At 39.1% G+C, this 19720-nt stretch overlaps 1 protein-coding gene across 2 annotated transcripts in view; it reads right to left on the bottom strand.

Annotated features, from left to right (window-relative positions):
- TBC1D19 (TBC1 domain family member 19) overlaps positions 1-19720 on the bottom strand; it is a 160685-nt gene that overhangs the window by 17341 nt on the left and 123624 nt on the right. For both annotated transcript variants that reach the window (XM_007448810.1, XM_007448811.1), the window contains 2 exons: positions 17721-17765; positions 1703-1735 (listed from right to left, as the gene is read on the bottom strand). In XM_007448810.1, coding sequence (XP_007448872.1) covers positions 1703-1735; positions 17721-17765 — 78 coding nt within the window. The remainder of the gene's footprint in view (positions 1-1702; positions 1736-17720; positions 17766-19720) is intronic.

The following is a 19720-nucleotide window of genomic DNA, read 5'->3' as shown; positions in this document are numbered from 1 at the left end:
CCTATTTGGTTCTTCCATAAAAATGAATGAGCTCATCATCTTTTTAACCAATTAAATACTGCACTATAGGAATTTATTTATGAAATCATAATATACTATACCTACAATAAAAACTTCATTAATCTACATATGTAGGAAAGTAGAAGGCCAGTTTAAATTAGAGAAAAGTTTTGAATAAATTTTTAAAAGAGGAAAGTATTATAATTTTAAAGAAATACAGTAACTAAAACGAAAATGGCCTAGTACTATGTAGAGTTCCTGGGGATAAGTTGCAATTATGCCAGTATACTGGTTCTAAATAAGTGGTCGCTGCTCTAAAGTATTTGTGGGTGCTTAACATATTTTTCTAAAATAGTATAAACTGTATATCAAACATTTTGCATCACCTATTTCCTTAGAGAACGTTTCCCCCTTGGGTGTATAAACTTTAACCTATTAAAACAACCAGAAATGTGAACAGGCAGGAGTCAAAGATGTATTTTGTACCCTGAGAGTTGATAGAAGATTTAAACTTTCCTGATGTTATTAACTGTTCTCCAAATCGCTCAAGTACACCTTTTAAAAACTAATTACTTGAAAAATGCTTGCAGTTGGAATTATTAAAATAAAAGAATAAAAGGGCTAACATTTTTTATTATTAAAGGTAAAAATTTATATTCTTAACCTTTTTAGGTTTTCTATTTTAAATTCCTCACATATTTATAAAAGAGAAATATGCTGGAACCTCACTATAACATTATGTGTTACATTATGAAATTTTGGTTGCTCAAGAGAATAAAGCCAAGGGCAGCATAATGCAAAATTCCTAGGCACTTTGAATCCTTTTCATTGTATGCTGGTTTTAAAAGTTTTATATTATGTCATTCACGATGACTGTCTGATGCTGAACACTTGAAGGGTCTTTTACAAAGAAAAGTGTTAATTTATTGCTGATTCTTTTTACAAAAGTAAACATTAATGTATATTTCTGTTTAGTCTAAAGGTTGGGGAGTAGGAATAGTTGGGACAACAATCTTCAACAAGCTCATATGTAATGCATGAAAATTTAAAAATTAAGTGGCACTTAAGGCATAGAGCATTCTTCCTCTTGCTAATCTTTGTTATGCTTCCTGCATTCCTCATTCAATGATACGTGAGGACACAAAGGTGCTCAATGCTCTCAAACCTGCACATGCGTTTGTCACGTGTGCCTCAGGATGACTGGATGCTTCAATGTAATTGTTGCTGTGCACACCAGCCAGTCTGGAGAAATCATGAACTCACACTCAGTGTTGTCCCTCCCTTTGCATTCTTTCTGACCTATTATTTTTTTTTAAAGACTTATGAGAATTAGTTTAGGAATTTAAGCAATCTCATTTTACATCTATTAGAACTAAATATCAATGTGTGGCTCTAATTTCCATTGAATTAGAAAATGGTAAACCACAGAACCATTTTCCTGGTATGTTCAATTCTAATTTGACAAGCAATCGCCATCTGAGCAATTATGAAAAAATTTTTATTTGAAAAAATTTTTAATTGGACATATAAACAGATATTTGAAAAAATTTTTAATTGGACATATAAACAGATATCAAATCCAATGTTTAAAAATGTTCACAATAACACTGTTAAGTGTGTGGTTGATGTAATATAAAGTGTGATTTGCATGTTTAATTTTCTAAAGTGTAATAAAAACTGAATATTTTAAAGCCCAACTTACCATACATTGAAAATCCATGAAAAGGGATTACACCTAAAAAAATAAAAAAGTAGTTCTTTTCAATTAGTATACCCACTGAATTATTAGGTAAACTTTAGAGGATTAAAGCCCAAAATAGTGAGGTTTCCTATTTTTGCTTCAACTTTGTTCATGCATGCCAGAAAGACTTAGTGATGGGTCACCAACAAAATGATAGGCTTTTTAATACCTTTAGAAAGCAATCTAGAGGTTTTCAATATATATCCAGTTAACCTTCTATTGATAAAGTCGAAAATTAAGACTGTGAATATGTGTTACAAAAAACAGAACAAGGCAGATCACAGAACTAAGTTTAAGAACTAACTATAACGGTCTCAGAAAGTCAATAGATTAAGTCCTTCTTGAAGCAACTTCATCCTGTATACTGGAGTCCAATCTGTTAAAAAATAAGTGAGCATTTCAAGGCACCTCTTATATAGATGCATTCCCTTATAAACTTACCACAAATTACATCACAGGATGTGGTTTAGAAAAAATATTGGCAGGAATATGGTACAAATTCAGTGTAATCTTTGGCAAGAATTATACACAAGTAAAGTGCACATCCATTTAGAAGAAAATACTTGAAGCCTAACTTGGTATGCTAAACATCTTGTCACACTCTAAGTGAAAAATTAGAACTTGTACAGCTTAGGTTCAAAATGGAAGTTCTGTAATATATACACCACCATATATCTAACACAGTACTAAATCAGGTTGCAAACAGAAAAGAAAGATGAGTTTACTTTTTTGAAAAATAGCACAGAAACGCTTCATTCATCTGACATGTTCAGAGGCAAAAACAGTGTTGGCAGAGCCTTCAGAGGTCACCTAGGGTCAGTTCTAACAAATGATAGTTCAGTCTCAGTCTAAAACATCCAGCAATGGGGGGCACATTCATTCACAATGCAACCAATTACAATTTTGAACAGGTTTAATTTGGGGGGAGTTATTTCTCATAAGGGGTGAGACTCTGGTTCCTTGTAATCCCCACTTATGTTTCCTAGTTCTGACCACAAGGGTCACATGGAACACAACAAATTTATCTTCTATGAAAACTTTCAGAAATACTGGAGGACACTGTTCTCTCCCCCGCCCCCATCACCACCAGGTTAGGTTTTTTGTTTTGTTTTGTTTTTTGGTTTTGTTTTTTTTTTTTGCTCTGAGACTTTATGAGTTTATTTAACAGTTCCTCAGACTGAATACCTTCTCTACTCTATTCTCCTCTGGACAAGCTGTAGTTTACGACAGCCCTTAAAGTGAGGTGATGAAAGCCTCTAAGCATTTTTCCTCCCTACACACCCCACAGCTAAAGCACAGTGCACTTGTGCAGTTGTTTCTGACCTAAGTAAAGAACTGTATTCTTATCTCTATTACATTTCCTCTTTGGCGAACCGTTCCAATTTGAGATAATCCTGGATTCTCATCCTGTTACCTAATGTATTCCCTCTTCTTCCTGGGTCCACATTGCTGGAAAGTTTGATAAATGCACTATCTACGTCCTCATCTAGAGCACTATAAAGATGTTGAACAAGACAGAGTGAGGGGGCTCCCCTGGTGGCGCAGTGGTTAAGAGTCCGCCTGCCGATGCAGAGGACATGGGTTCGTGCCCCGGTCTGGGAGGATCCCACATGCCGCAGAGTGGCTGGGCCCGTGAGCCATGGCTGCTGAGGCTGCACGTCCGGAGCCTGTGCTCCCCAACGGGAGAGGCCACAACAGTGAGAGGCCCGCGTACCGCAAAAAACAAAAAAAAAGACAGAGTGAGGACAGGACTTGTCACTAGAGACCTCCTTCCATACTGATAGTAATTCATTGATCAGCACCCTATGATATCAGACAGACTTGGCTGGGTTCATCTAGCTCTGTTGTTTAAGAACTTTGTGTGCCTTTAGGTAAGTTCCTTAATCCCCTAACCTTCAGTTTCCTCATCTCGTAAATCAGAGACAATGCTAGAACTACATAAATGATTAAATGAGATAATGACTGTAGCTCAGCCATTAATAAATAAATAGTTTAGACTCAATAAAAGTTAATTATTGATATTATTATTCACAAATTAGCTCATATTTCTTTGATGATTCTAGAAGTAATTTTATCAGAGAAAGTATGAGGAAAATCCAACATTATTCTGAACTAGTGTGCCAGGTCAACCACCTTTAGAATTTTGTGCGGCATCACTCTTAACTTTCACAAGCTGTAATTCTCAGGATCTACCTTTCCCCATTTTTCCCTAGTCTTCTAGAACACACCACAGATTCATGTTGCCCAACTGTGTCTGAATTCTGTGTTGTTGATCACCTTCGCTGTTTATCTGTTTGATTAGCCACCCTGTTCCTTCAGAACCTTCCTGCTCTTCAAGTGCTTCACACTCAATTGCAGAACTCACCCCCCCCCCCCCCCCCCCCCGCCCCATCTCTGGGAGGCTGATGCCACTGACATAAATTCTCACTTGTCTGTTCTTTACCTCAAATGTCCTTCACACATTTCATCTGTTTTCTCACTTCCCTTTAGGGAGGTCTTCGGAGGAAGACGCTTCTTCCTTTTTCTTTTTCAGAGCTACCATCTTCACCTGTGTTCTTAATCCTGTTTCCCTCACTTTCTCTCACAGAAGCTATGGTCAGATCTGTGGCATGTCTATGTTTGGCCTGTGAGCTAAGAATGGATTTTACATTTTTGAAAGATTATTTTAAAAAACAACAAAGAGGAATATGTGGCAGAGACTGTTTGTGGCCAGCAAAATTTAAAATATTTACTATCTGGCCCTTTACAGAAAAGTTTGCCAACCTCTGCTTTGGAATCCTGCCCCATCAATTTTCCTCCTCACCCTTTTGTGTGCATCATTCAACAAATAGGAATTGAGCCTCTACTATGTGCCAGACACTGTTCTGAGGTCTGGAGCCTACTTTTTATTAGGGACAGGAAAGTCATGATAAAATAAGTGAATGTATGTCAGACAGTGATAACTGCCGCAAAGAGAAATAATGGAGGGAAGGGGGAGTGAGAGGAAAAGGCTGGGGGAGGGAGGAGGTCTTACTGCTAAAAGAGCCCTTGAAGCTAAGTAGACGAGAGTCACCTGGTAAGAGGTGACCAGAGGCCCTGGGCTTCGCCTGGCGATTGCTGTGAACCGGGATAAGCTTCCTGAGGTCAATGGCCTGAAGGCGGAGAGTGGTGGCATCGGCTCTCACCCCTGCTAGTGCAGGAGCAGAGGCAAGGCATGGGTAGGTCCTATCAAAGTACTCCTCTCTCCAGTCTCTCCTGTTTCACTGCAGCCTTTCAGCCAAAGATATTACAAACACCCCTGCTGATAATAATGACACCAAAGAAGAGGAGGAGGGGGACTTGTCCATTTTCTTCCCTGAACCTTACTTTCCCATCAAACAAATCTCTAATCTCTCTTCTTTCCTTGAAGCCAAGCTTAACTTTTAAAAAACTATTCAAAGTAACTTCCTTTATTTCCACATTATATATGTCCCCAATTCCTTAAACTGGTTTCCACCCCTCTCACCCCAACTCCCGATAGCTGAATCCAGGCATCTCCCCTCTGTGTGTGTCCTGGCCCCCTAGCAACTGAACGTTCCTTCTCAAACTTGAGCCCACCAGGCACTGATGACGCTGTGCAGATCAGGCTCCCTGCCTCAGAAATTTCTGCTGCTCAGTTGTTGTTTTTGTTTTGTTGTCTTTTGGACTAGTTCTCTCTTCCGCACACTCCTTAAATATAGCTACTTTCCAAGACTCTGTCATACTTGTTTTCTCTCTCCTTCCACCAGTATTCTCATTATTAACCTGTAATTCAAACAGTAAAAACCCAGTTTCCTGCGCCTCCTTCTGGACTACCTAGTTCTGTAAACAACTCCTTCCCTCCCTAGGCTTCAAGGAAGAAAGCTTTGAGTCATCTTTGTTTTCTAGTCCTCCCTCAGCCCTTATACCTAAATGTGATTGTGTTCCTTTCCTGTCCCTTTAAGATAAAGAATGCTTAACTCTTCAGGATTCAGCCACAGTCTAACATCAGCCCCTTCATTTTTCTTCCCTACCCCGCAAGCACAACTCTAACCCTGCCAAACTGATTGCCAACACTTCAGCCTCTGGGGCTTAAGGACAAGGGCTGTAGGCCATGCTCTCCTACACCTCTAGCTGTATCCCAGCCCCACCCCTGTGAGATCTTATTTTATTTATTGAAAAATAAACTTATTTATTTAATTTATTTATTTTTGGCTGCTTTGGTTCTTCGTTGCTGCATGAGGCTTTCTCTAGTTGTGGCGAGCGGGGGCTACTCTTTGTTGAGGCGCGCGGGCTTCTCATGGCAGTGGCTTCTCTTGTTGCAGAGCACGGGTTCTAGGCACGTGGCCTTCAGTAGTTGTGGCACGTGGGCTCGGTAGTTGTGGCACATAGGCTTAGTTGCTCCGCAGCATGTGGGATCTTCCCGGGCCAGGGCTCGAACACACGTCCCCTGCATTGGCAGGTGGATTCTTAACCACTGCGCCACCAGGGAGGCCCCCGTCGAGATTTTAAACAATACTCCTCCTAGAAAGATCTCCCTGACAGCCCCTGACTCTCTACTCCCAATCATTCATTAATCAGTACTCTTTATCAGCTGATTTGCCCTGACTGGTTGAGGTACCCTTTCTCCTCTGTGAGCCTAGACAGACCTGAGCAATTCTGGTTCCACTTTCTACCTGCGTACACTTAGGCTGCTTACTTAACCTGTTTCCTTATCCAGTACTGCTCTTAGACCAAGGCAGAGGGGCTTGGAGTAAGGGCCCTGCTCTGGCCCTCCTCTGACTATACCCCTCACCCAGAGTTCATGTCCCTCCTTTCAGACCACAACCCAGACACCCAAGACTCTGAAATTCCCAGCCCAAAGGCTCCTAGCCAGCTTCCAGGGTCTGCACAGCCTCTTAGGTGGAGCTACCTTCTTGATGGGTGCTATCCTCAGGATGGAGAGGTGGGCAAAGGATGGTTATTTGTGGAAGATGTGAACAGAGCTTGGACCTGCAGCCTAGTGGGTCCACATGCATGAAGTCCGTCCAGCTGTGGGGTAGAGTCATAGATAAGAAGCGGGTGAGGGATACCACAAGCTAGGGACTTCTGAGGAGTCTAAGAATTCTGAATCTGAAACTGGCCTTCCAGACTGTTACAAAGGTATATTTTTCAAGACAAGAAAACAAAGTAGACTTTACTTATCAGTTTATTAGTCTGATTTATAACTTCTAAAAATCTAGACTTATAGTAGGTGGGCTTCCAATTGTACTCCTGCCCTGGACCCTGCAAAAATTAGGAACAGACTTTCCTTCAGCTGCAAAATGAGGACAATACCAATGAAGTTGTGAAAATTAAATGAGATGATGTATGTTACATGCCTAGCATAACACTTGATGTAAAGTCAGTACTTAACAAATGATGTTTTCCTTCTCTTATCATACAATCATTTTTTGTTTTTCTCTCTCCCAGTGAAATAAATTACCTGAGTACAAAAACTATTCCTTATTTATCTCTATTCCCAGAGGCAAGCTTATTGCCCCGAATATAAAAGGTACTCATTAAATGTTTGTGGAATGAATATATGCAGCCTTAGAGAATCTACCTCTACCATTTTTCTACTGTTCGCTTCCTTCCTACTGCCAGGGCTGAGTTCAGGCTCTGATGAACTCTTACCTATGGTCCTGCAAGAGCCTCCTAATTGGTATCCCTTTACCAAAACTCTCTGCCCTCCAACAAACTTTCGTAATGGTTCAGGTTATCTTCTAAAAAGGTTGATGAGACCATGAAAAAGACCTCTACATCTATCGAGGATTTTCCTCTGACCATTCATCCATCCACCAAGTATTTGCTGAGTTCCTACTCACACAATTAATCAGTGTTTAAAAACCTACTCTGTAGCCTCTGGAGAGATTAAAATGAATATAACATTTTCTCTATATTTCTGGAATTCACATTCTAGCCTTATAATATAGGCTAAGTGTCTACAGAGTGAAATTCAAAACCTTGATCTGATCTTAACCATTCACGATGGCAACCTGAGATATATCTACCTCCCCTTTGTCATCCTGACTCTATACCTACTGTGGTACAGCCACACTAGATTATTCATCATCGTCAGAACTCATCATGCACTTTCATACTTTGGTAGCTTTGAACTTGGTAATTCTGTACCATGAAATGCTTTAATGTCTATCAAAACCTTGCTAAGGACAAGTAACATCTCAGAGAAACATATCAAATCCCTTAATCATAATTAAATGCTCATTCTTCTGCATTCTCATGGCACTTTGTTCACATTTCCATCACTATAATTGCACAGTATTTTGTGTTATCATTAGCTGTTTAACAGATTGCTCCAGAGGACGGGAAATATGTTTTATTCATCTTTGTATGCATTTTATGACGCCACATAGTTGATAATGAATATAGTTTTGCTGAATGAATGAATGGGTAGATGAGTAAGTTAATGATGAATAGAGAAGGAGCAAAACATTTATTGGTCTCTAGTCAGGAGATCAGGATTCCACTGTGGGCTTATCAGAAACCAGCTGGGTAACCTTAGGAAAGTCATCAAACCTCCTGAGCTTCAGTAATTGGCTGTCATTAAAAGGGACTAAGATTGTCTCTGAAATATCATCTAACTCTAGAGTTCTATGTTCAACAATTATGTCTAGGACAAATACAGAAAAGTTTGTGAGACGTGAAGAAAAATGGACATATGAGAATCTTCCAATGGTTAAGATTCTTTACCAACTTAACAGTTTTTTGCTTTCTAAAAACAAAAAGTTCAAAACCAGATTAGATATACACACACTGAAAGTCAATATTCCTAATGACACTATAGCCACCAGCTCTAGTTCAATGGAATACTTAGGAGGGTCCAAAGACCATCTTTCTTGTTTAATTTCTCTCTCTGTTTATATCTTTGGTTGAGTCTCTTTTTCTTCTTGTGAACACCCATCTTTTTTCTATCTTCCCTAATTGCGGCTTCATTTTATTTCCTTTATTGATTATAAACTTTTAACAAATAATTTGAAAAGTTCATCTTCGCCTTATCATGTTGACATGTGAAAGAAAAACTAAGAGAGAAAAATAAGTTCATAAACAGAAGGCATATTTTGATACCTTACAAAAATATAAGTATACATTATATCTTTCTAAATACTAAATATCAAAACAGGTTGCTATTATACAAAACCCGTATATTCTTACGCAAAAACACTATTTCCTTCCTCTATTAAGTACTGAGGAAACCTTTAAACAAGCATGTTAAGGTAGTCAGAAATGAAGACCTTACTATTATTATTTTCATCTTCTACAAATACTAATTAAAGATGTCCTAAGCATAGGAATACCTTAAACAGGACAGAGCGCTTTTCGTTAGGAAGGTTAGAGTGAATGAATTAGTGAACTGCCAAGAAGCAAAAGGGATGCATGTATTAAGATGACCCATGGTAGGGCTTCCCTGGCGGCGCAGTGGTTGAGAGTCCGCCTGCCAATGCAGGGGATACGGGTTCGTGCCCCGGTCCGGGAAGATCCCACATGCCGCGGAGCGGCTGGGCCCGTGAGCCATGGCCGCTGAGCCTGCGCGTCCGGAGCCTGCGCTCCGCAACGGGAGAGGCCACAGCAGTGAGAGGCCCGCGTACCGAAAAACAAAACAAAAAAAAGATGACCCATGGTTAATCACACTTTCACCATATTTCCCCCAAGTCCTGAAATCTATAGCTGCTCTATAAGCAGCTAGGTTATAAGCTATTTGAGGCAAGGGCCACAATTCATACTGTGTATCGTCTTCAGCATCCAGCATGGTATTTTCTACAAGTGAGATGTTCAATACATGTTGTTAATGATGGAAATTCAAGCATTTATAAGTATAATCACAGCTTATAAATAAGATATTAAAGTATTAGATTCATTTATGAATAAGCAATTAACATGTAGGACAGGAGGCTCTCAATAACTCAGTGTTGAAATTATAAATAGACCACAAAGTCATACAGACACGCATTTGAGTCTTGTGTGCCTCCAAGAAAGTTACCAACACTCTCTGAGTCTCTCTTTTCATTTCTGGAAATGGAGATAAATACTACTAACTTCACTGGGTTGTACTAAAGCACCAACGAGTTAATGTATTTAAAGCGTACTAGTACAGTATTCAGTACACAGCAGATGCTCACTAACTATAGCTATTTTATGCTCTCAGAAGGGAGAGTACCACATTTAAGTATCAGCTTAAACCTAAGGAAAACACAAATTCTGTCAGTATTAAATAAAGGTTCACTTCTGCTTAGTCAAGATTAACCAGGGCTTAGGATTCCAGAAGAGCGCACATAGTGTGCTGTGTTGAAGAAGGACAAAGTGAGCTTCTGGCAACAAAAGTAGGAGGCATAAGAAGCAGGGAGTTCACTAACTCTCCAGGGCACATACCACCTAGAACATTTCTTTGATCTCAGAGGCTGTCATGTTCTTGACCAGTTTTTCAAAATCCTTTCCTTTCCCTCTCACCACTTCAGTCTTTCAAGGGTCAAGTTTCATCCACCTAGCCTTCATCCGAGAGTGAACTAACAGGCATTGGGATGCTTCGGACACCATCGCTAATCTGGCCTCAGAGGTCTACAAGTCTGCTATGAGTGATTATTTTAAGATCCTAGCCTACCTCTATCTAACTGAAGAAAGTCTAAAATATTCACTGCCTACTCCATTCAATAGAAATAACTTTATAAAGTAATGATTTAATGGGCCTTTGACATAGTCCAGAATAGTAAACATCATCAACAAAAATAAATCTTGAACTAGATGAGATATAAATAGTAAATATGACTCAAAAAACACCCCAAATATTAACAAGCTTTGCACTTACTAAATATTTCCCCTTCATTCCCTCACTGTCTCTATTAATACTTAGCGTTTATAGTTGTACCATAACTCTCACATCTGATTCACTTTAACATCATTCCAGTTGAAAGCAAATTTTACACTCGTTTATAGTTGTACCATAACTCTCACATCTGATTCACTTTAACATCATTCCAGTTGAAAGCAAATTTTTACACTCTTTCATTTGGGATTACTTAGTACAATTTATTTAATTCAATGTTGAAATAATCATTTCCTCCGTTTATTCTCATTTCACATGTAGCCTACAGGTCAGTAAGCACAGGGATTAGGACAATGGTCAAATTGTTTTCTAGCTATTTCTGTTATCTTTCTGAATTGGAACTTCAGAATATGACTTTGTTAGTTTATTTTAGTAGTTAAAAGTTCCCAAAACATCAGAACATAACCATGTTTAAATATCAATCTAGAAATGATACTTAAATAATTAGTTTTTCAATTTATGTCCAAAGTTACACATGACATGAATTTTGGATTATGAGATGTTTTAAATTTATTTAATTAATTTAGATAACAAACTACACTGCTATTTATCAACCTGACACTTGCAGGCAGATTTAAAATGATATATTTTTGTTATTACTCCCAAGAGCCTGTCCCAATCTTTGTTGTGAGGGGTTGTCCTGCACACTGTACGACGTTTAGCAGCAACCCTGGCCTCTAACCAGGAGATACTGGTAGTATATCCCTCCCCTCTGACAACCAGAAGTGTCTTCATACATTGCCAAATGTCCCTGGAGGGTAAGGGGTGGAATTGCCCTTACTGGAGAACCACTGCTCTGGAGTCCTAACACTCCTCTCCCTAATGTTCACTATCAATTACTTATTTTGTCTCGTAGGAAACAAATGGTATTAGCAAATTATGATGTTTGTTTATTTTAAGTCTCAGTCAGATCTCTGTATATTTTTCCTATAAGTCTCACCTCCTTGCTTCTATTCTTGCTCCTCTATATCCTTCTACATTCATTCCCTCATTCCTTAGCTCACTCATTCAATAATGTTTCCTGAGCAGTGACTTTATGCCATGCATGATTCTAGATGCTAGATAATGTTGGTCATCAAACTATTAAGGTCCTTGTTCTCTTGGAGCTTATACTTTTATTCTACATAGTAGTCAGGATGATCTTTTAAAAATATTCATCAGGAACTGGAGGAGAGATGTCACTGAGAAGAGTGAAATAGAAAACTCTAAAACACCATCCCTCTGCTATAGCAATGGTTAAACTGGCTAGAACTGTTAGAATCAACTTTTTTGAATTCTGGAATCTAATGAAAAACTTACAACAACCAAGGAAATACTTAATAAAGAAAGATGCTACTGAATTTTGGAAAGAGAAGATTGTGGTATTTTAATTTACCCACCTACTACCCCCCCACTCTCTAGTTTGGTGGCTATAAAGACAACTGTCCACATTCCTGGTGCAGCTTGCTCATACCAGAGGGGCAATATAGATCTTGGGTCAAAAAACTGTGGTTGTGTGTTTTGACCTGTCTAGTAGCTACCTGACGGATTGGGCTGAAATGGCCAGCCAGGTGATATTTATCAGATTTATTTATTATTTTTAAATAAAAGCAAATGTGTTAGCCTTAGCCACCTGGGGCAGCAAGGGATAACAGACAGGGCAAGGACTAGGCAGACTGAAAAGCCTCGGAAGTAAGAGACTGGAGAAGCATAAATATGGAGGGATAAAGGCTTTGAAAAGCTCCTCTGTAATGAGAGGAATCTAGAAAAGACCTGAGAAGAACTTCAGCTTTCATTTCTGCCTGATTTCTGGGCCGTGTGCAAGCAGGAAGTGAAAGCTAAGGCAGAGCCATAAATGGCCTGGCTAAGCCTTGGAGTACTCCCTACACAGAGTATATCAGTAAAGACTGATTTTGGTTTCAGACATTTAAGGAACTCTCTATCAAATCACTAACTGATCACTAAGCTAATGGAACAGAGACTTCAGGGGGCACTCAATACAAAAAAAGATAATTTGTACAAAAACAGTTTAGAAAAGTCACTAAAAAACTACAACCCACAACAAGCAACAGCAAGTTCTGGGGAGGGGAGGAAATACGATTTTTCAGAGTTACCACAATGTAATGCTCAAGATATCCAGGTATCAACAACAAAAAAACAACAAAAAATTACTATGCATGCAAAGAAATAAGTATAGTCTATTCACAGCAAAACAAGAAATTAATAGAAACTGCCTCTAAAGGAGCCCAGACATTGGACTTACTAGACAAAACTGTAGAACAACTGGCCTGGCCCCTGTCTACCTCTCACCTCACCTTGTACCAGTTTATGTTTTGCTCACTCTCATGAGTCACACTGGCCATCCTGTTGCTCTTTAGTTCATCAAGTGTGCTCCTCTTAGGACTTTAAACATGTTGCATTCCCTCTGGAGTGCTCTTCCCCTCCTCCTTTGCACAGCTCACTCTGCACATTCTGGGCTCTGTTCACATTCTACCTCCTCAGAGGCATCTTTTCTGACTTCCTTATCTACAATAGCTGTGCCCTTCCCCCACCTCCCTACCTACTATCGATTTCTGTTTCCTTTAATTGTTCACGTCACTCTCTGAAATTATTTTCAGAGTTATTTATTTACGGTAGCTACTTATGTACTTGTTTATTGGACATCTCCCTCACTAGAATGTAAGCTCCTTGGCAGCAGGTACTTTATCTGTGTCCTTTAATAAGTATTTATTAAATGAATAGATAAAGTTACACATGTTGAACAAAGAGTAAAAACAAGAAAAGCTTAAAAATTTCCTGTGAGGAGTCTCCTTCAGCTCAGAAATTTTTGCTCACCAGTTGTTTAATAAATCTACTAGAGAAAGTCTTTCCACTGACAAGGCTTTAAATAAGGTGACAGGGTAATGTCCGATGCCATGATGGCCTGTTATTTCCATCCTAGGAAAGGAGATCACAGGTGGGAAAGTGAGTGAGCAAACCTCTGTCCCCGTTTAAGCAGCTGCCGGGCCAGGGGTGGACAAAGTGTCAGTGAGCTGCAGGCAAAGCTCTCTGGGTGAGCCCCTGTGACCACGAAAGCCAGGCCACTTTTGGTGGCAGTGGGAGAGGTGTCCTTGAGATTTCAAAGTAATCCCATCTTTGGCAGAGGTTGAAAAACAGGGCGGGTAATATACAAATGTTGGGTGGTATTGCCTTGAGTAAAGAGAAAAGGGACAGTGGGCCGACTGCTCTTTGTCTCTTCTTGTTCTGCAGTTTCAGAATCAGTCCCCAGAGAAGAATCTCCTCTGATTCTGGTAAGGTTCTAAAACAACCTGAGACAAGAAATGATACTTAAGTTTTTGGGCCCAGCCGCTCCGCGGCATGTGGGATCTTCCCGGACCGGGGCACGAACCCGCGTCCCCTGCATCGGCAGGCGGACTCTCAACCACTGCGCCACCAGGGAAGCCCTGATACTTAAGTATTAAGATTATGAACAGCTTATGAACAGCTTTTAATTTACCCACCTACTACCCCCCACTCTCTAGTTTGGTGGCTATAAAGACAACTGCCCACATTCCTGGTGCAGCTTTCTCATGCCAGAGGGGTAAATATAGATCTTGAATCAAAAAAGGTGGGTAAATTAAAATACCACAATCTTCTCTTTCCAAAATTCAGTAGGATTTTTCTTTCAGAAGCTTATAATAAATGGGTTTATCCCATTAAACATTAAACTATTTTTTTTTCCTGGATGAAATTGTTTCTAGAACCTGTTATATACATCAAATTTTTCAATATATTAACTGCTTAATTTTCTTCTAAAAGATACTACAATGAACTCAGTCAACATTTTTCTGAGGTAGTAGGGCATGATGATTAAGAATACTGCTTCTTGGGACTTCCCTGGTGGTCCAGTGGTAAAGAATCTGCCTTACAATGCAGGGGACTCAGGTTAGATCCCTGGTGGGGAACTAAGATCCCACATGCCTCGGGGCAACTAAGCCCGCATGCCACAACTACTGAGCTCATGCGCCTCAACTAGAGCCTGCGTGCCTCAAACTACACAGCCCACATGCTCTGGAGCCTGCGTGCCACAACCAGAGAAGAGAAAAACCCGCACGCCACAACTAGAGAGAAGCCTGTGCACTGCAATGCACAGAGAGCCTGTGTGCCGCAATGAAAGATCCTGCATGCCTTAACGACGATCCCGCGTGCTGCAGCTAAGACCCGACGCAGCCAAAAATAAATGATAAACACATATTTTTAAAAGAAAGTTTTGTTTTTTTTTAAAGTCTGACTTCTTTTCTGAAGTCAAAGTACTTGGGTTCAAAGCCTGGCTTTGCCACTCACCAGCTGGGCAAGTTAATACTCTGTGCCTCAGCTTCTTTATCTATAAATAAGGATAATACTAGTAGCTGCCTCAGAAGTTCTTGAAAGGATTAAATGAATTAATACGTGGGATGTACTTAGCACACTGCTTAGTATTTAGTTCTGCATGGAAAGATGTTAGCTGCTACTGCTGTGACTACTATTACTATTATTGTTATAGCAATATTCTTTTTCTTGGTGCCCTTAGCTCATTATAAAAGTCTTAAATTAATATAATATGTTACAACCCAATGATACTTATTTAAAGGGTGGAGGGTTATTGGCTTTTACATAAAATGGTCCCAGACTGATTTGCAGGAGTGCTTTTATATGCTGTTTTATAGCTTTTCTATTTTCCTTTGTGAGGTCTCTGATTTTTACTTCTACTGTTAATCATTTTTCCTATGTATATCAGTTTCTTTCTATACTTCTTTTGTTACAGGGGTCATAAAAACCAGCAAACCAAGTTTGTTAGGCATGTGTGTTAAGTAAAAGCGAATATATTCTAAACTAAGTTGGAAAAGCTCTCCTATTATATGACTAGAGAAAAGAAACTTGGCTCCACGGACATTTCATTTGGCCTTTCAGAGGTATTTATTTTTTCTTATTTTCTGATTCTTATATAAATATAAAAAGTTATACGAAAATTAAGTTTCTGGGGAGACAGATGTAACAAAGTTTACACATAAATGTTAAGATTAAAAAGCCTCTAATTTAGTTCAAATAAATACTCATTAAGGTCCTACTATAGCTAGATACTGGAGGAGCAAAAATGAATGATATGGTCCTAAACCTCAAGAGGCTTGCAATCTAGAGGGGGAGATAAAGCATAAACAATTAATGCCAAGATAATATAGTAAGAGATACCAAAGATATTCACACTGGGTACTATGGGAGCCTAGAGGAAGGGCCCTTAACCTCACCTGGGGTTCCAAGGAAAGTCTCCTGAAGAGGATCATGCCCGAGCTGACCCAGAAGGCAGCCAGGTGAAGAAATGTTGAATGCGCTATTACAAGCATAGGAACAGAAGTCATGAGGTAGGAAAACAGCATAGTGCATTTTTGAGAGTATGTAGCTGTGTTTGTGTAAAGAATTAATAATTTGATATTGTTGCAATTTTTAAAAAAGTGAAATGGGAAATGGTGAGAAATGAAGCTAGGAGTTAGACTGAATAGGGGCCACAGTCAAGAGAGGTTGTCTTAAGTCATGCTGAGAGGCTTGGACATTGCTTATAAAGAAATGGGGAGCCATTAATAAAACTTTAAGGAGAAAAATGGCAATTTTCAGATTTTCCTTTTAGATATATAACTGAGATAGCATTGTAAAAGACAGAGAAAAGCTAGAAAAGACTGGAGGAAGGGAGACAAGTTGGGTGTCAGTTGCAATGAATAAACTAGAGATAGTAAAGCCTGAATGAGGGCAAGGTAGTAGTTATGGCGAGGTAGAGAGGGTTCCAGATGTAGTTTGAAGATAAGACTGGATGATCCTGGTGATTTATTAGATGAAGGGGGTCCAAGATTGAAAGGAATCAAGGATGACTACCAGATTTCAGGCCTTGAATTACTGGTTAAATGAGAGTACAATTAACGGGAGAGAGAAACAGGACAGTGTTTGGTTTATCTTGTTGTTGTCATTTTGTTTTTTAAATTTAAGTTTGCCTTTGTTGTTTTTCTTTTTTAAATAGTGGGCATATGAAGATTAATTAGTTCAGGTTAAATTTGAGTTAAATAATGTAGAAGTCAGAATTGAAGATATCAGTTTTAGAGTAATTAACAAATAGAAGAGAGCAGATAAGAAGCCCTAGGAAAATGTGTTAAAAGAAGAGAAGCAGAAAAAAAAAAAAGAGCAGCAGAACAAGAGTGGGGTGGGACATTGGAGTGCCAGTGCTTAAAGAGGGACAGAGGAGGCTAGCCTGTGAAGGAACCTGGGACAGCACACTGAGAGGTACAAGGAGAGGACAGGGCCATGAAAGCCAAGGATGAGTTTCAGATGGGCTGGTCAGTAAAGAAGCTAAACGCAACTTGTATCAGCTGCATTTTGTGAGCACTCACTACACATCTGGTGCTGTTTCATACAGTGTTATCTCCTTTAATCTGTTACCCATGTGCTATAGATGACAAATCTGAAGTTCAGTGAAGATGTATAACTTACCCAAGGTCATAGGGTGAGTTGGCAGAACTGGGATCTGAACCCAGGTCTGCAGGATTACAAAGCCCACGTTCTTAACTCTGCTGGAGTAAAAGAACTTCTTCAGGATGCAACATTATAGTATCATAATAAGGACTCTGCCATATATTGCTTTTCCAAGGAGCATATCTTAAAACTATCTGATAATCTCAAATAAATAATATTCAAGGGGGTCACTATACATTTGATCACTTTAATCAAAACATACTTTTTTCAGTGATGTATTTCTTGAAATATTTTTATTTCATAAATATTACACTTGTCAAATCATGAGAACAATAAAGTGCAACACAAGGCAATCCACTCATTAGGGCACTGCTCCAATAAAGCCAAAAGGAAGGTCCTAGACGGACGAGTTAATGTCCTTCAGAGGAAAGCTAAGCACCCTGGACTTAGACACCTGAGTCTTAGCTTTCTCACAAATGCTACTACTAGTCTCAAGGAAAATCAGAAAGGATATGCACAGTTCAGCAAAAACCTACCACAAACATGGAACTAATTAGAATAGTTATTCTATAGAAGGTTTATTTTAGATGATAAATTATTATCCATTTAAAGATAAGAAGTCACAGTGCTATTTATAAAAGTTGTAATTTTCCTATTTCCCACTAGAGGGAGCAATAGCATTGCTCTTACCATTTGGTGGATAAAAGACGGCATATTCTTCTAGTCCTAGTTTTCCTGTAAGAGAAAACCATAGAGAGTTCCAATATGATTAGATAAAATAGAAAACACTTTAAAAATTAATTTTGTGAATATACTAAAAATTAATGGAATTTTAAAACTACCATAGTACAATCTCCTTTCATTTCATTTTATGATATGGAATTAATTTGAAAATATGCCAGCCAATCTTTTGGTATTAGCAAATCCTTTCATCAATTAAAGTCAATAATATAAACTTAAGCACTACAAGGTAAGTGATACAAAATAATTAAAAGAACAAACGTTTTCAAGCTCCTTAAGCACTTAAGAAGAGCAGCATCTATTTGTAAGCCTAGAATTGTTGTGTTAATTATAAGTAATTCTAGTTTAGTCATTAAAGTAAGTCCTAAGCTTTGCAACACCTCATTAATTTACATTTTTATGGAATGAGCTAAAAAGTTAAAATTAAATGTCTTTCACTGTATGGTGGTAATATTTTTTGAATTCCTAAACAATTGATATGGTCTGAGAATGAGGCTAAATATTTGAAATCAGGATTGTCTCAGAAAATTAAAGTATATTCACCATAATTAAATGTTTAAGTGAGTTTAAAAAAGTTTTTCCTCAAAACTTTCAAAGGTCTGAGTTTTTTCCCACCTTCTACTGAGGTGGGAAAAAGTAGGTAGCTCTTATCTTGACAGTTTTTCTAACACTGTTGAGTCTACTGACAAGTCACGTGCGTTTTTGCACTTGGCTTTAAGGTAAGATTTTTAATTAAAAATTTTTTTTTGGTTGGGAATGGTGGGAGAGAGGAAATGAAGAACTGCATGAGCAGTTTAGGTTAGGGTGGAGACAACAAGGATTGATCTTGTGAGTAAGAAGAGAATGAAATGATAGATGGGTAGGTAGGTAGATGGATGGATGATAGAGAATACCTGCTGGGTACCCAATACTGGGTTAGGTGCCGAGAGGCAAACAGAGTAGATATGAGATATGGTGTCTGAACCATGTGGCTTATAATCCAGACTAAAACAGGAAACATTAAGATATGTTTGCTAAGTTTTCTGGCACAGGCTTTAAGTGCTTTAGAGGTTTCGAGGAGAGGGAAATTGATGATGGGTTGGTGGACTTGGAGACAATGGAAAATGTATATTGGTCTCTGCCCCTGGTTGCTGGCACAGAGCTCCTGAAACTCTTGTACTTTCCTAAGTGATAAGAGCATTAGGAGCATCTTTCATTCTCTTGGGGTGACTCTGAGTGGGCTTCTGAACAGGCGCTGGTCACCAGAAAGACCAAGCCTTGATTAGAAGCCCCACCCTCTCATACTCCAGAGGGACTGGAAATGGAGTTTAATAATTGATCATGCCTCTGTGAGGAAGACTCCATAAAACCCCAGAAGTAGGGGGTTTGAAGAGCTTCTAGGTGGGCAAACACATCAACACTGGGAAGAAGACGCACTCCAACTCCATGGGGACAGAAGCTTCTATGCTTGTGACCCTCCCAGGCGTAGCCCTATGTACCTCTTCATCTGGCTGTTTATTTGTATTCTTTATCATATCCTTTAACCAACTGGTAAATGTAAGTACGTGTTTCCCTGAGTTCTGTGGGCCTCTCTAGTAAATCAGTCAAACCCAAGGAGAGGGTTGTTGGAATGTCCAGTCTAAAGCCAGTTGGTCAGAAGCACAGGTGATAACCTAAGCTTGTGACTGGTGTCTGAAGTGTGTGTGTGTGTGTGTGTGTGTGTGTGTGTGTGTATGTATGTGAGGACTGAGTCCTTAACCTGTGGGATCTGACACCATCTCTAGGTAGACAGTGTTAGAATTGAGTTAAACTGCAGGACACCCAGGTGGTGTCAAGACTAGCTTGTTATTGTGGGGAAAACTCCCCACATATGTGCGACCAAAAGTGTCAGAAGTGAAGTGCTTTGTGTGAGTAGTAAATTAAAAACACAGGAGCAAAACACAGTAGGAAAGAATTGGGTTTTTCCCTAC

This window comes from Lipotes vexillifer, unplaced genomic scaffold (assembly GCF_000442215.2).
Source record: "Lipotes vexillifer unplaced genomic scaffold, Lipotes_vexillifer_v1.1 scaffold100, whole genome shotgun sequence".
Lineage (NCBI taxonomy): Eukaryota > Metazoa > Chordata > Mammalia > Artiodactyla > Lipotidae > Lipotes > Lipotes vexillifer.
This window is presented reverse-complemented; position numbering and strand designations above follow the sequence as displayed.